Here is a 17,576-nt window from a genome sequence, read left to right on the forward strand (position 1 = left end):
ATCATTGCAGTAAGCTCCAAAGCAAACCAACCTGAGGATTGGGAATGTGGCTCAGTGTGAGAAGTATTTGCTCACTGAGTGATGGGTTTCATCCTCAGTACCCCCAAAATAACCAGACACACATAAGAAAAGCTCTTAAAATGTAAACACCTATTCATGATTCAGAACACATACCTCAGCAAACTAGGAAAAAATCTGGGTCTTCAAAACCATGTTAAACCCTACATACAATGGGTGATACAGAGTACAAAAATTACTAGCAGCAAATTAGCCGATTGCAGACATTTACCCTGTGAAGACATCAATCTAAAGTTTTCAAACAATTTTCAGTAATTAACAGAAGATTTGATGAAGTGTCTTATTGAAAAAGGACCTCGATACATCATTGTCCATTACACGACAGAACTAAAGGTGTGAAACACCATGTAGCTCTCATTATTATTAATTATTCGTTTTTTTTTGTTTGTTTGTTTGTTTTTTCTAGACAGGCTTTCTCTCTGTAGCCCTGGCTGTCCTGGAACGCATTCTGTAGACCAGGCTGGCCTCAAACTCACAGAGATCTTCAAAACTCATAGAGATCTACCTGTCTGTCTTCTGAATGCTGAGATTATAGGCATGTGCCACCACAGCCCAGCTTTCCTAATTACTTTTAATTGGAGAGATTATTCTTCTGATAAACAGAGACTTAATGCTTACCTGTTTTAATGCCTTTTTGCTGTGCTTCTGTGATGGAGAAATGACTTTACTTGCTGGAATGGTAGGTGATGGGCAGCCTGACTGAGGAGAGGATGGCTGTGACAGTCTAGATGATACTAGGGAAAAATTGACAAGGAAACATTTGTTATCAGAGTTGATATCAAGCACCACTCCTTCCCCAGATCATATGCTGCTACCTGTTAACAACTGTGACCAAACACTTTAGGAAAGGATCTTCTCTTTGGAGTTGTCCTGCAAACAGTCTCCCCTTTCAGTTTATTTCCTCAGAAAGTTCTAGTGCAGGATGATAGGACGGGGAAGGGGCGAGTATTAGTATAGATGACTTCTCATTGTTTACTATATTAGAACTGATTAAAGGAGCCATGTTATCAAATTAGAACTGTAGTATCTATGGTCCTAAGGTAAACTTGAAGATGAATAATGACAACATGGTGGGAAGTTATGAAAGGTTTAAATTGAAGACAAAAAGGCCATTTCTGCTTTAAAATTCTTCCACTGTTTCAACCCTGTCACTCCTTCCCTCAGGTCCCAAGTTTTCAGCCTATCTGTTCAAGACGGGTTTTGAAGACTTCTCTACTGGAAACAACCACTTCCTATGCCGTCCGTATCTGCTGTGCATAGCCTGAAATGGACCACACTGAAGTCATGGCAGGCACATGTTTATGCTCTATAAAACTTAATATCATGTGAGCACATTTTAAAATTTTATTTTTTACATCCATGTAATGCCTGTTGCCCACAGAGGCCAGAAGAGGGTGTGGCATCACCTGGAAAGAGGTTACAGATAGTTGTGAGGTGCCATGGGCGGGTGATAGATATTAAACCCGGGTCCTCTGGAAGAGCAGCCAGTACTCTGTTGAGCCATCGATCCAGCCCCATTTTAAAATAAGGTGTGTGTGTGTGTGTGTGTGTGTGTGTGTGTGTGTGTGTGTGTGTGTATGCACACACACATGATCACGAACACATATGCATACATCTGAGGACATTGCCCATGGAGGCCAAAAGAGAGCATCAGATCCTCTAGTGATGGAGTTATAGGCACTGTGGGCAGCCCAATTGTGGATGCTGGGAAACAAACTCATGTCTTCTACAAGATCAATGAATACATTTTATGTTAGTTAAGGAGAAAGATGAAAATTGTTGGTTCAGACATCTCATGTGAGAGCAAGGAAAGTTCAATTTAAGAGAGGAAAGAACCTAGAGATGACTCTTGAAGAATACACTTTGCCTAATATTTTCTTTTTAAATACTTGACCTGAAAACATTTATAGCAAAATGGTATTGGTTAAGACCATGAAGATTTAAGACACATGAAGTATGTGCTGCTAGATATCTAACTGACACAAAAATAAGAAATATACATAGTAAAATAAGCAACGCCTAGAGTACAACATACAACTTTACTCTTAAATGTTCTAATATTAAGACAATTTAACTTTGGTTCTGTATCCTCATCTTCATAACTATCATGTTTATATACATGGGAAGGAACTGATATAACAATCAGCTTTAAAAAAAAGCACCTTCTATGTTCTAACAAAAGCATAAGTTCTATTTTCTATTCCAAGCTCCTGAAATTCTATTTCCAGTGATAACTAAATCTAAATAACTAGGTTTGTATCATTACATTCTTTTCTGTGCAAATAAAATAGTACAAAGATACACACTGGCTGCTATATAAGTTCTCATAACCTATATTTACTTATCAAAAAACTGAATCAGCTTGAGAAAAGATACAAAGCTAGTATGGAGCAAAGGCAAGATTTAAATTTTATTTTCAGAACAATGAATAAGTACCTGGAATAGCTGACAGTGGTGACCACTGAAAACATGTGCTAATATCCGAATTCTCAGAGCCTGCGAACATTGCTTTATTGGTGAAAGGACTAAGTATCTTATGATTATATTACCTAGATTATGCCAGTCAGTCTTAACAACATATTTTTTACTTTTCAAGACAGGGTCTCAATTTACAGCCCTAGCTGGCCTTGAACTCAGAGAGATCCACCTGCCTCTGCCTCCCAAGCATTGGTATTAAAGTTGTGTGTTATCACATCCCACACAACAAAGTATTTTTATAAGAGACATAGTGAAGACAGATTCAGAGAAGGTGAAGAAAAAGCCAGGTCAGAATAAAGTGGCCATAATGCAAGTTAGTTGGCCATCACAGAAAGCCAGAAAAGGCAAGGAACAGAAGAGTCTCTCTGAAAGCCTCTGGAGGGATAGCTTCTTTGCTGACCCCTGGGCTTACAAACTGACTTTCAGAACTGTGAGAGAACAAATTTGTGTTACTTAAGCCACACAGTTTGTGGTAATTTGCTGCTTCAGGAACCATATAGTAACTAAGTTTTGTTTTGTTTTGTTCTGTTTCTGAGAGTGTTTCTCTGTGTAACCCTGGCTGTCCTGGAACTTGCTTTGTAGACCATGCTGGTCTCAAACTCATGGATATCCACCCACCAGCCTCTGCCTCCCAAGTGCTGGGATTAAAGGAGTGCACCATCACCACCACCACAACTGGCGTAAGTTTTTAAAGTATTACTATCAACTTACAGACATTTGAAACATACATTTAAAATGTTCAAATAAAAATCAAGCCTGGCCTGGTGGCACAGGCCTTTAATTCTATCACTTGGGAGACAGAAGCTTTTTCCCTTGCTTCTGGTTATCCTTAAAGCCTCAGTCCTAATAGTACAGCCATCTTTAACACAGGCTGTGCCCAAACCTTCACCTCAGCCACTATCAACAAGAACATCTCCCAGAAGTCTTTCAACCTAAGTTAACTTTGTCACAAGTTTCGTTTCTAGGATGTACTTGAAAGAGAACCCAATCTTCCCCATTCAGTAACTTAGCACATATAAAAAAATGCCAGAGGGCTAGTGGATTTACCATATTTTCTAACTCCTGTTAGCAAATTACTGATTAAAAAAAAAAAAAGTCTTGACTATATGCTAACAGTAATGTGCTCTGGGAAACAGGGATCCCTTACAATGAAAAGGAATATTTCACTGACTCTTTTTTTTTTTTTTCTTAAAAATAGCAAAAGCAAACCAAACCTCACAACTTTTCCTTATAACAAGATAAAAACTATAACCATGCAGCGTCTTAAATCCCAGCACTTGGGAGGCAGAGGCAGGAGAATCTGTCAGTTCAAAGCTAGTCTGTCTGCTCTACATAAGTTCCAGGACAGCCAGGGTTATATAACGAGATCCTGTCTCTAAGGGAGAAAACAAAACAAACAACAATTATCCATGCAGCTGTTTCATATTATAGTATTTATAACATATTTGGGGGGAAAGACAGAAATTTCCCTTAGCTATGACCAAAAAACAGTAAGAGAGACAGTTGATTTTATTAGTAGTTTTTCTGACATCATTCCACCTTACCTTGACTTGAAATTCCATTAAGCTCTTCTCTGAACATGTTTCCTGTCTGAAAGCTAAGAACCAAAGCTAGAAACTAGTAATTTCCTCTACTTTACATATAAATCAATAAGCTAGATTCAATACTGGACTGAGTTTCTGAGTTCTAGTCTGTTCCTATTTGGCTGAAAGGTATAAATATCAAGAGTTTCTATCAATTTTCAACTAAAAGTATCAGTTTTGCTGTCAGAGCTCTGTATTTTTGCACATAAAAAGGAAGTGGGTTTTTGATACTATCTCAATGTTCTTCCTGTCTTACAATGCATTTGAAATCATGATGTCAAACTCAGAGTCAAAGCCCCAAATAAGAAAAATGAACAGCAACAATTAGTATTGGAGAAATTATTTTGATAACTTCAGAGACTGTCTCATCAGAGTATAATTCAAGGAGAAACAGCCGACACGATACTCATTTCTAGAAGAGCGATGAATCAAAAGCAGATCAAAAACAATGCTGAATTTGCTATTACCTAGTTGTCAACATCTATTATTATGTAGGATGTAGAATAAGGTTATACTATTCAAATTTACCTACGGAGCTACTGACAGTGGAATTTTATGATTGTTATTTAAGGTATTTCTGCATTATTTGAACTTACCTTAATTTTTTGGCATGGCCATTAACAGACAAATGCACCAGCAACAAGAGCCACTGCTCAAAGGGTCGCTGCACCAGGTGTAGCTTTTTTCAAAAATTTATTTAAAAGAACAAAAAAAAAAAAAACCATCTTCATTTTACATGAACGGGTACTTTGCTTCCATGTATACCTGTGCACTGTGTGGGGCCAGGAAGGGGCATGGGATCCCCTAATGAACTTACAGATGGTTGTGAGCGGCTATGTGAGTGCTGGGAAAGGAACCAGATCCTCTGCGAGAACAACAAGTGCACTAACTGCTGAGCCATCACCCCAGCCCTGCATGTGTGACTCTTAAAAGGTAGGAATGAGCCCGGCTTATTGATATCTATTTAGCAAGTTCCAGGCCAGCCACAGCTACACAGTGAGACTTGTCTCAAAAACCAAAAAAGTAAAAATAAAGCCAGATGGGGTAATCTGCTTGTCACTCCAGCTCTTGGGAGGTAGAGGCAAGAAAGCTAGGAGTTCACAGCCAGCTCTGGCTAAATAGTCAGTTCCAGACTAGCCTGGGCTATGTGAGAACATGTGAGCACTCCATCCCCAAATAAAGATGTTCCAATACATTCCAAAGACAATGATTTTTGTTCACAGTTTAAACTGGCCACCTTTAATGTTGATCTTCTTGTTTATGAAGCCACCTAGAAAATATGAATCTTGCTAGGTATTTCCCTTGCCTGATGTCTTGGCTTTGTTCTATAATTTTCAAACTTATAGAGAAAAGTTGAAGCTGGAGAGAAGTGGAGAAAAGACAAAGCCCCTTTCACCTGTAGCATTAGCCTTCCCAAATCGGGGGTTTAAAAAATCTGCAGAATGGCCAGGCAGTGGGAGCCCAGCCTTTAGTCCCAGCACTTGGGAGGCAGAAGCAGGCAGATCTCTGTGAGTTTGAGATCAGCCTGGTCTATAGCGTGAGTTCCAGGATAGCCAGGCTACACAGTGGAACCATGTCTGGGGGGTGGGGGGATTTTTTTAGAATAAAAGACCTGGGCCACAGCTGCTGTTCATCATTATCAGGGATCATTCTGAAATTATTTATCAAGGATTTGCAAGAAGGCCCTATTTCATTTTGTTTTCATCTCATTTGTGTCTGATAACTGAAGTTTGGTGCCTCTCCAATGAACCTGTAAACTAAGATTATGGGATTAGTTTTCTTGAACTGTATGCATAGTAGTTATACCAGAGAACATAAATGAGTAAGTTAATGAATTATTTCCATGCTCCCCAAGAGTAGCACAACCACTAGATTGGGGATAAAGAGAAGGAAGTAAAAAAACAAAAACAACAACAACAACAAAAAAAAAAAACACCTATTTTTCTGATATGGCACATCAACAGTTCTCAAGGCAGTTAAAATTAACAAGTCTATGATTACGGGAAGCATAATTCAACTTAGAAGATATTAAAACTGGGGAAAACTGAATGTCTACTCTACGCAGGAAAATCAATACCCCATAAGGTATTCAGAAGTCTAAAATTTCCCCTCTTCAAACAGAATCTAACAAAAAGCTAGAGATTAACAAGAATAGATGGTAAAATGTTATTCATAACAGAAAAGCCTTCCAGGGAAAGGGTTGTCATATAGCCATTATTCCTTACGTGTCTTAGGTTCGCTATGAAAAGATATCAAATGGTATGAGAGCAAAGACAGGCAGACTACATCTGGTGTTAGCTAGTAGTAATGAACATTCTTTTCCTAGTAAGGAGAGAGCTGAGAACAGCCAGTGCTCCAAGCCTGGGACCAGAATCAGACAAGAGTTACAAATAAGTAATGGTAAAGCATCTATGACGGTCACAGCTAAGAATAAATTAAGGTAAAAATTTAGAATGTTGTCCAACTCATTTCACCATTTAAGTTAAATAAAAATAAAACTTGCACTTTTTTTTTCTTTTTTGTGGTAAGATCTCATTATGTAGCTCTGGCTGGCCTTGAATTCATATCTGTCTCCCGAGTGCTGGGACTAAAGGTGTGTGTGCACCACCATACCCAGCTAACTGCATATCCTCACTGCAAGATGCAGATTTACCTCAACAATGACCTCAAACTGAGGTTGGTGAGACGGCTCAGCAAGGAAAGGTGATGACGGCAGCATAAGCACCACGGTCTGAGGACGGTGCCGGAAATCCACAGAGCGGTGGAAGGACTGAACAAAGTCGTCCAATGACCTCCAAACTGCACCGTGGCGTAGACCCAGGCCAGCTAGTCCCTCTTTCGCTCTGTCTGCCCCCCATGCACACAGCACACACATACTCAACATTTTTTAACAATTAAAATTAGGACCTGGAGAAATGGCTCAGTGGTTAAGAGCACTAGCTGCTCTTCCAGAGGACCTGGGTTCAATTCCCAGCAACCACTTGGTGGCTCACAACCAACTGTAATGAGATCTGGTGCCCTCTACTGTCATGCAAACATACATGCAAATAGAATACTCATATGCATAAAATATGTAAATAAATAAATCTTTAAAAAAACAAAAAGAATTAAAATTAATCACAGACTTAAAACTCAAGATGATAAAACTTCTAGAAGATATAGAAGAAAATGTAGGTGAGCCTAGACTTGGTCATCACTTTTAGATACAATACCAAAGGCTCAAGATCACAAAACAAAGGACTGATAAACTGGACTACATTCAAATTAAAAACTTCTGCTTTGTAAAAAGAAACTGCCAGATCCAGGACTAGAGAGATGGCTCAACGGGTACCAGTCCTTGCCAAAAACCTGACAACATGAGTCAGATCTCTGAGACTCATAAAAAGCAGATCTGGAAGCACTGACCTACAATCCCAGCGTTCCGAAGGCAAAATGGAGGTAAAGACAGAGGAGCTGCCCAGAAGCTTCGGGGCAGTGGCAGAAATAAGAGAGATTCTGCCTCCAATAAGGTGTAAGTAGTGAGAGCCAACTCCTGAATGCTGTCTTCTGATCTTGACACTGGCATGCACGAGCATGTCTCATATCCACATACATACGAACACACACACATTTGGAGAGGGGAAAACTGCCAAAGGGGGAAGGACTATAGTTTTTGAGAAAATATACAGAAAAAAACCTTACCAAATAAAAGACTATAATCCAGGGCTAGAGAGCAGGCTCAGCAGTAAAGAGCACTGGCTGCTCTTGCAGAGGACCCAGGTTCAACTCCCACCACCCACAATGGCGGCTCATCACCATCCATAACTCCAGTCCCGGGGGGATCCAATGCCCTCTTCTGGCATCTGTGGGCACCAGGTACGCACATGATACAAACATACACTCAGATAAAACTTAAATACACATAAAATGAAAATAAATCTTTAAAAAAAATACTATTCAAAATGAACAATGAACTCCTGAAGGCCAATTATTAGAAAACAAAAAACAAACAAACAAAAAAACCCTGACATCCTAACCTTAACAAAAATGGGCCAAGAACCAGGGCACACTTCTCACCAAAGAGCCTATTCAAATGGAAAATAAGCATGCAGAAAGACTTCTCCATACATGCAATCAGGGAAATACAAATGACAGCAGTGACAGACAGATGCGCACCATTAGAATGGCCAAAGTCTAGAAGACTGGCAGACAATACGAACTGCTGGTAAAGATTCAAAGCAACAGCAACTGCCATTCACTGTAGTGGTGTGGCAGCGTTTTACAACATTTAACATACTCATCACAATGCATCAGTCACACTCTTGTGAATTTACACAAAGACAACATGTGCCCACAGAAAAACAAAGTTCATAGTAGTTTTCACTCATAAATGGTAAAACATGAAGTAACAAATACATCTTTTAGTTGGTGAATGGCTATATGCAAATCATGTCAAATACTATTTAGTTCCACAAGGCAATGTACCATAAGCCATGAAAATGCATGGAGAAATCTCCAACACACATTACTAAATTAAAGATGCCAATCTGGAGCCAGTGAGGTGGTTTGGTTGGAAAACACCTTGTCGCCATGCTTGACAATTGAGTTTGATCCCTAAGACTCACATGGTTAAAAGGAGAGAATCAATTCCTGTAAGATGTCCTCTCATCTGTATACAACTGTCATGGCACCAGTGCACATGTGAATGAAGGTGTGTACAAGAACACACTCAGAAAAAAAATTGTAATGTCAGTTTTAAAATAATGCCCATTTAATGCCAGGCAGTGGTGGTGCACGCCTTTAATCCTAGCACCTGGGAAGCAGGGGCAGGTGGATCTCTGTGAGTTCAAGGCAGGCCTGGTCTACAGAGCGAGATCCAGGACAGCCAAGGCTACACAGAGAAACCCTGTCTCAAAAAACAAAAAAAAACTAAAAATAAATAAATAAATAAATAAATAAATAAATAAATAAATAAAACAATGTCCATTTGAAAAGGTTCCAACTTTCTGATAGTCTCAAAAAGACAAAACCATGCAGATAGTAGAAAAGATCAGAAGTCAGCCAGAAGACTATGTGGACGGGGCAGTGAAAATACACTGTATGGCATTTGTGTGCACACATGTCTTTGTAAATAACGCATCTGTCCCAAGTTTTAGAAAGTACACTACCAAGAGCGAATTCCGGTGGAAATAGAACCCGGATGATAAGAATGTGCTAGTACACATTACCAAGTACAAGTAACAAACATAGAAGAGACATGGGACAAACCTGACTGCTAAAACACAACTCCAAAACATAACTTCCAGTCTGTAGTTTGAGCACTCAAGAGGCAGAGGCATGATGATTAACCAATTGAATGCCAGCCCAGTCTACATATCCAATTATAAACCAGTGCTACATGGTGAGACCCTGTTCCAAAAAGCCAAGAATATAACACATGTAAGCAAAAAAGCACAAAGCAGCAAAACCTGATGTGAGCAAGTCTGTGCATATGAACAAGTAGAAAGCAAATGGAAACACTGTACTTATCAACCCGAATTTAAAAGTGTTCTCCAAAAGGACATTTTTTGTGTGGATGCATGCATGTATTTAAGTGTCTATCGTGACCACTCTCCATGGGTTTTCTCCCTTATAGATGTATGTGTAGTGTGCAGGTCGGATGTGTGCAGAGGCTCAACATTGATGTTGGCGTCTTCCTTGAGTACTCTCCACTTTCTATCAAGGCAGGATCTCTCACTAAACCCTCAGCTTGTCGACTTGAGCTAGTCTAGCTAACCAGGATCCTGTCTTTGCTTAAGTGCTGGCTGAGATTACAGGCAGCTGTCATGCCTGGCCAACATTCTGGGACTCGAACTGTGGTCCTTATGCTCATTATATATTCCCGTATTACAGCTCCCAGAACAACCCCACCAACACACCCCCTCTTTCATCTCTCTCTCTCTCTCTCTCTCTCTCTCTCTCTCTCTCTCTCTCTCTCTCTCTCTCTCTCTCTGACAGGATCTCTCATTGAACCTGGAGCTCATAGTGCTGGCTAGGCTGCATGGCCAGCGAGCCCCAGGAAATGCATAATTCCTCATCCCCTTTACTGGTGTTATATATCCGTATGTGCTAGGGATCCAAACTCTGTTCTTTATGCTCACACAGCATATTAGCCACAGAGCAATCTCCCAGCTCCTAAAAGCATATATATAGATATCTACATAGAGAGAGATTTATATATAGATACAGATTTGTCTGTTTCATTTTGGTTTTTGAGACAGGGTTTCTCTGTGTCGCCCTGGCTGTCCTGGAACTCACTCTGTAGACTAGGCTGACCTCGAACTCACAGAGATCTGCCTGCCTGCCTCCCAAGTGCTGGGATTAAAGGCACGTGCCCCCATGCCCGACTAGAAAAGTCTATTTTTGAAAATTTCTCAGTCACACAGTCCAAAAGGTCCATGAAGCTGGCGGCTGCTGCACTGTGTCCAGCAGGTGAAATACAGACGCTTCCGCCCCTGCAGGCAACCAGGCAGAGCACTAGGCTACAGGGAAAGAAGAGGCGGATGGTCGAGAGCGAGAAGGCACTGCCCTGCAGCAGTGGGGATTACCTTTCCTCTTCCACCTGCTCTTTCTCCCCTCTTTGTGGCTGCCGCCATCACTGCTGCTGCTGTTCTCAGAGCTCTGAGAATCTGACTGACCATCACTGCTTTCTTCTGAACCTTCTGACAGCTCTTTCACTCCATCTGGCACATCTTTCTGAAAATGTAGGCATCCTGTTAGGATTATTACCATTTTAGCAAATCCAAACTAAATTTCTAGTATGTAATACAGTAACTTAACTGATTAATTTTTACTATTATAAAATAGTAAAACCACCAATATTAGCTGAAATCCTGATACTTCCCCCTTTTTTTGGTCAAATAAATTAATTTTCCACCTACACCCAGAAGATAAAAATTATACACAACATTCATATGCAGGTACCACATATGTTTAAGTTACAGAAAATTGGTAGCCGTAAATCCAGGTAAAAGACGTAATGTTCAGGTTTAAAAAGCTAATAATGATTTTGTTAGACATATTTGTGTCAGGGGTGGGGTGGGGTGGGGTGGGGTGGGTTGCCCTATGTATTCTGAATTCAATTCTAGAATTAAAGTCAGGAGAACAAGATTATCACATTATTTTCACCTAACTGGGTCCTCAATATTGGTTAATGAGTAGCATCAAGAAAAGGAGTTTTTGTTTCGTTATGTGGTTTTTTGAGACAGGGTTTCTCTGCGTAACAGCTCTGGCTGTCCTGGAACTCTCTTTTGTAGACCAGGATGGCTTCGAACTCACAGAGATCCAACTACCTCTGCCTCCGAGTGCTTTAAAGGTGGGCAATTAAAGGCGTGCGCCACCACCGCACAGCCTGTTGTTTGTTTTTTAAAGAATCACATCAATCTCTTTAGTTTCAGCTCTGAATAATGAGAATATTAAACAGACAGCATAACTATGACCATTTCATGTGAGAAAAGAGTAGCAGCATACGAAAGGCTAGTGATGCAGGGCTCTCTGGCTTCATCTTCTCCCAGTTACACAGCCTTAGTCTCAATCTCCCATAACCTCATTTCAGTGTCTAAGGTGGGGTGATAGCACCTACCTTAAAAGAGCACACAGAAATTAAATGAGCTAATTAATATTAAATGTTCACAACATAGCCTTTATGAGAGCTCAGTACTAGTTACTATGTGTTTACATAGTACAAAAAGCTTATATAAATAAATGGATAAATGAATGTTATTTCTTATGGATTTTCTTTCCATCAATACTTTGTTATCCCATATAATTATTTTTATCACATTAAAAATTGAACTGACAAACACAAAAAAATTGCCCTCCATCTAACTGGCACCACATGACATCTACCCAAGGCCATTAAGTCCGATTGAGCAAGAACAGTATTTTTCCACTTAAATTTTTCTCTCTAATCCATCTCTTATGTTATACACTTTCTTAAAATACAGACCCCATATTTTTATATTCCTTCTTTCAAAATGCAGGACAGCTTTTATAGAGTTAGTTGCCAGCCAGACATCTTGACCTGTAGGTTCAACAAGTATCTGAAATACAAATATAATTATCTTCTTTTTGCAAAAAACTTGTGATCCCCTTGGGATCAACGGCTCATGATCTTAGAATCATTTCTCACCCACTGTTTTACACATACCAAATGCAACGTGTTCTGTGCCTCAAATGTCTTGTGTCTACCTATATTACTACTCTGAGTTCCTACACCAAACTGTAATCTCCTTTTCATAAAAATCATAACACATAGATCTGATGACATGGTTCTCTCTGAAGACCTCTGCCATCTACTTACTCAATACCCCACCCAAACACAGAGCTCAGTCAGGGTAAAACTTTGTTAATTTATCAATTATCCCAACTACAGTGATTATCACTTAATCCAATTTCCTCTACTTTCAAATTCATCCAGAATTTTATCTGTTCCTTCATTTGAGCTACTTATCCTTGAAGGCCTTCACTCTTCTTATGTATATGTTCAAGTCCAACTTAAATCTTACAAGTAATAACACAAACTTTCTAAACCCCTTTATTCAAAACTAATCTTTATTTTGTGTCATTATAATGGAAGAGTTTCACAATATATTTTGTAAATATGAAAATTTTAATAACTAAAATGTAAGCATTACAGAGATCAAGAACTATAGATTATTCATCTTAGTCTATTTTTGGCATAGACTTGACGATATGATTATTTGAACTCTTAGTTTTTTTCTTTAAAGATTTTATGTATGAGAGTTTTGCATGCATGTATACACACACCATGTGTGTGCAGTGCCTGTAGAGGCCAGAAGAGGGCATCAGGCTAGAAACTGAATCTTGCTTCTCTGTAACATCAGCAAGTACTCTTAACTGCTGTCTACAGTGAACTCTGAGCTCTTGCTACAGAGTGCTGAAACTTTTGTACTTTCCTGATCAACAGCAGATTAGGAAAACCTATTGTTCTGCTATTTGGTCTTTGACTCTACTGATAATTAGATCGTCTGTTTGGATGATTCTTTGTTGGCTCGGAATGGTCTGCCTCAGAGTAGGGACTGACTACTAAGAGAAACAATTATGTAATTAGAAAATTGGAACTTTTAGTCCATCTTCTCAAGAACGAAGGTTGAGTTGATGGCCAATGACAAAAATCACACTCATATCACAAATCCTCCATAAAAACTCTAAAGACCAGGGGTTTGGATGAGCTTGCACATGGCTAAAGTCTGTGCTTGGAGACTGGTATGCCAAGACAGATTCTATACTCAGTGGCCACACCTCACTTCATGAATGTCTTTTATCTACATTACAATAAATAGAAAACTCAAAGATTTTTTTTTCCTCTAACATCTTTTGTAAGCAGTCCTAGAGCTTAGGTCTCATCCAAAGACTTGTAACTAATAGCTGAAGTGAAGGGTAACCTTTAGTACTGGGCCCTTTGACCGACACAATAGCCAAACAGTGAAAACTGAGTTAAATTAAAGGCAGCTAGCTGACTTCAGTTGGAGAACTGCTTGATATATGGGAGAAACCCCCGAACACATGGTATCAGAAGAACTGTACTAATTGGTATGTAATAACAGAAAATACATTTTGAGGATTTCTTTCCCTCTCTCTCCAACACAGTACGCATTTAATGAATGCAATTAAAATCATGGAAGATCTAGAATAGCTAAAGCATCAAAATGAGATCATGAAAGCTTCATTTAGGGCTAAAGTCCCATAACACCCACAAGTTAAACACTGCAGACAGTCAGAGGAAGTTAACATTAAAAGGCAGAATAGGGTTGTGCTATATATATTGCACAGATTGGCCTTGAGCTCACTATATAGGTCAGGGTGATCTAGAACTGGACAGGACCTTTTACCTTGGCCTCCTGAGTACTATGATTGATAACCATATGCCACCACATTAAGCTGCTAGATGTGGGATTTGTTCCTCTTTTGTTTTGTTTTGAGACAGGATCTCACTGGCTTGCCTGCCTAGAATTCAGAGATACCTACATCTGCCTCCAGAGTGCTTGGGATTAAAGGCATGCACGGCCACCAAACCTAGGTGTTCATTTTCTGTGTTTTGTTTTATGTTGGGTACCTGTGTGCCATAGCACACATATGAAAGTTATAGGACAACTTGTAGGAGTTGGTTCTGTCCTTCATTTATATGTGCCCAGGGAACCAAAAACAGGCTGTCAGTGCCTTCACATGCTGAACCATCTCAGCACCTCAGGTCAGAGTTCTTAATGTCAGTGGACGCAATACTGCCACTGAGCACCGTGATAAGCTCAGAGACAGGAGGCAGTGGGACAGACAGCGGTCTCTACGGACGTGTCACTTGGGGTACAACAGTCTGTCAAATAGTCTGCCATTCTGGTTTGCTGATAAACTTCCTTTGAGAAACAAGCCCTCTCCTAATTATCAGGCTGTCACAAGCTCAACTACAACCCCACATCAAGGATGACAACGATTCGACATTTGTCAACAGCCATAACTCATGAACGGTGGGTGTCACACGGGTCAGTCAGTCTGAGTGAGGTGGAGCCCTGCTTCAGTCTTGGACTCTTGTCTCTAGACTCTCAGTCTGTAGAACGGAGACTCGGACTGAATCCGTGGACGAGGAGGAGAAGCTGACTGAGAACAAAGTAAAAGAAAGAACAGACCAAGACCAGATGACACCTTTTGATCATCTGGACCCAGCCTGGATTTCCCATGAATGTTTAGTTTAGCTGTATGAGTTCACACATTTTCCAGCCTATTTACTAAGCTCATTTACATTGGTTTTCCTACTCATAAGTGAAAGGATATTGATGAGAAAAGGTCACCATTTCAGTGTACAAATGAGGTATTAGCCAGCTTGTTATGGAAGAAGAAATGTGGGTGTGGAATCGGATCAAAGTTCCTATTCTTCTTCTGATACAATACAGCCAACACTGGTCAGGAATTACATCTTTCAAACTTTACTTTTTCCCATTATTAAAAAACGAATAAGGGGTTGGGGGTTTAGCTCACTGGCAGAGCGCTTGCCTAGCAAGTGCAAGGCCCTGGGTTCGGTCCTCAGCTCTGAAAGAAAAAAAAGGAATAATAACCATAACTAAGTTTTAGTGGGGAAATTTATGAATAAAGAAAAGAATCTGGGCTAGAGAGATGGCTCAGTGATTAAGAGTACTGACTGCTCTTCCAGAGGTCCTGAGTACAATACCCAGCAACCACATGGTGGCTCACAACCATCTGTAATGAGACCTGGTGCCCTCTTCTGGCGGGCAGGGGTACATGCAGGCAGAACACTGTATACATAATAAATAAATCTTTAAAAAAAAAAGAAAGAAAGAAAAAGAAAAGAATCTATGGCTCTACGCAGTATGTTTCAAAAAAAGAATCCTCAATTTGTAATTGAAATATTTTGAAGTTCTGTAAAATAAGAAACGGGCTAGAGAAAGGGCTCAGCAGTTAACACTGACAGCTGCTCTTCCTTCCAGAGGACCTCAGGTTCAATCCTCAGTACCCACAGAGTCACTAGCAACCATCTGAAACTCTAGTTCCAGGGAATGAAACACCCCCTTCTGGCATCCATGAGTACTGCATGTATGTGGTACACGGATACACATAAAATAAATCTAAAAAAAAAAAACCCATGTTAAATAAGAATATATACAAAGGGTGCCTTCTTAGTATTCATGAGGCCCTGCCTTCAATTCCTAGAACATCTCCTCCCTCTCCCAAATTTATTTACTTACTTATTTTAGGGTTGAAATATTGAATTCTGTCTCTGTGACTCAATTATTATACATTGTCGCTTACTCTTTCTTGGCTCCCAAGCAACTTACCTTCAAAGTATATACTCCCATTCTACCTGGGACTTTATAGAAGATGCCCTCTTCACCTCGGGAGTTTGTGTGGAGCATTGCATTTAAGCATGCAAGAGGGGAAGTCCCACTACAAAGCAAAGCAGGTGAAGAGCATAGTGATTAGTTTATCTCTGAATATTCTTTGTAATGCTGACTTAATTTCTTTAATTGATCAATATTCCTGTTTTACTAACTGTAAAAAATATTAATACAGAAAGATATTGCCATGAAAAAAAATGAATGGAAAATTCATTTTTGAGTTTCTAAAGGGGAAAAAAATCCGTAATCTAACATTTAAGTAAAAGAAAAACAAAAAAATCAACATAGAACAATATCAAATTTATTTTGCAAACCTACTTTATTTACACACAAAACTTTGTAAGTATAATTAAAGTGGAAAGCATGTACACGCACGCGCGCGCGCACACACACACACACACACACACACACAGATTCAAATAAATCTCCAGCTTCTTGTGTGCTGCTGCACTAAACTAAATCTGATTTGTAAACAAAACTGCCGTGGTTTCTTGTACTTAAGCTTCACAGGAGATCATTTTAAAGACAATTTACAGACTTATTTTGCATGGATTAGCTTTCTTTCTCATTTTCTAAAATTTTATGTGCATAATAATTCATTATTATGATGAAAAAAGTTTTTTGAGTGGGGCATGATGGCACACAACTATAACCCCAGAATTTAGGAGACTGAGGCAAAAGAATCCCAAGTTCAATGCCATTCTCTACTATAAAGCAAGCTCCTAAGGGAAAAAATTCATTTTGAAGTGTCATCAGACTTTACTGTGCTCTCAAAAAAGGGCAATAAAATTCACTAACAGGCATCCTTATCTTGGTCTGTCACTACATTAAGGAAATGGAACTGGGATTGTAGAGATAAGACCACTGGCTGCTCTTCCAGGACCAGGGTTCAATTCCCAACACCCACATGGCCACTAACAACTTTTTGTAATTCCAGTTCCAGGGAAATCCAACATGCTCACACAGACACACATGCATGTAAAACACCAATGCACATAAAGTAAAAAGTAAATAATTTTAAAAAAGAAAAGAAAATGGGTCTAATGTTCTACCATAAGTCTAATGTTAAGCACTTCTGCATTAAGAAACAGGAAGGTATAGTTAACTGCATGCGTTTAATCCCAGAACTTGGGAGACAGAGGCAGAGGTCAAGGCCAGCCTGCTCTACAATCAGTACTACACAGAGAAACCCTGTCTCAAGAAACCAAAAACTAAAAAATGAAAAGAAAGAAAAGAAACAGAAAAGAGAAGTATAAGCAATGCATTTTTAAGCATAAAACCACATCGTGGTGATATTTTATCTGTGTCCCCCAGTAAAATAAAGCTTGCCTGGAGATCAGAGGAAGGCCAGCCACTATAGTAAACACAAAAGTCATGCAATGTTAGCACACATTAATCTGTCTGGATCTCTGTGAGTTCAAGGTCACACTAGAGAACAGAGCCAAGTGTAGTTACACACGCCTTTAATCCCAGCACCAACCATAGGAGGTCTGTACAGATAGACAGGAAGTGACAGAGCTGGGCAGGCAGAGGAAGTGATGTAGCTGGGCTG

General features: G+C 39.6%; 1 protein-coding gene across 8 annotated transcripts in view; it reads right to left on the reverse strand.

Annotated features, from left to right (window-relative positions):
* The window catches only part of LOC143270261 (putative Polycomb group protein ASXL2), a 79,658-nt gene that overhangs the window by 28,413 nt on the left and 33,669 nt on the right, over positions 1-17,576 (reverse strand). For all 8 annotated transcript variants that reach the window (XM_076559545.1, XM_076559546.1, XM_076559542.1 and 5 more), the window contains 3 exons: positions 15,965-16,073; positions 10,706-10,853; positions 697-812 (listed from right to left, as the gene is read on the reverse strand). In XM_076559545.1, coding sequence (XP_076415660.1) covers positions 697-812; positions 10,706-10,853; positions 15,965-16,073 — 373 coding nt within the window. The remainder of the gene's footprint in view (positions 1-696; positions 813-10,705; positions 10,854-15,964; positions 16,074-17,576) is intronic.

Source organism: Peromyscus maniculatus, chromosome 22, assembly GCF_049852395.1.
Source record: "Peromyscus maniculatus bairdii isolate BWxNUB_F1_BW_parent chromosome 22, HU_Pman_BW_mat_3.1, whole genome shotgun sequence".
Lineage (NCBI taxonomy): Eukaryota > Metazoa > Chordata > Mammalia > Rodentia > Cricetidae > Peromyscus > Peromyscus maniculatus.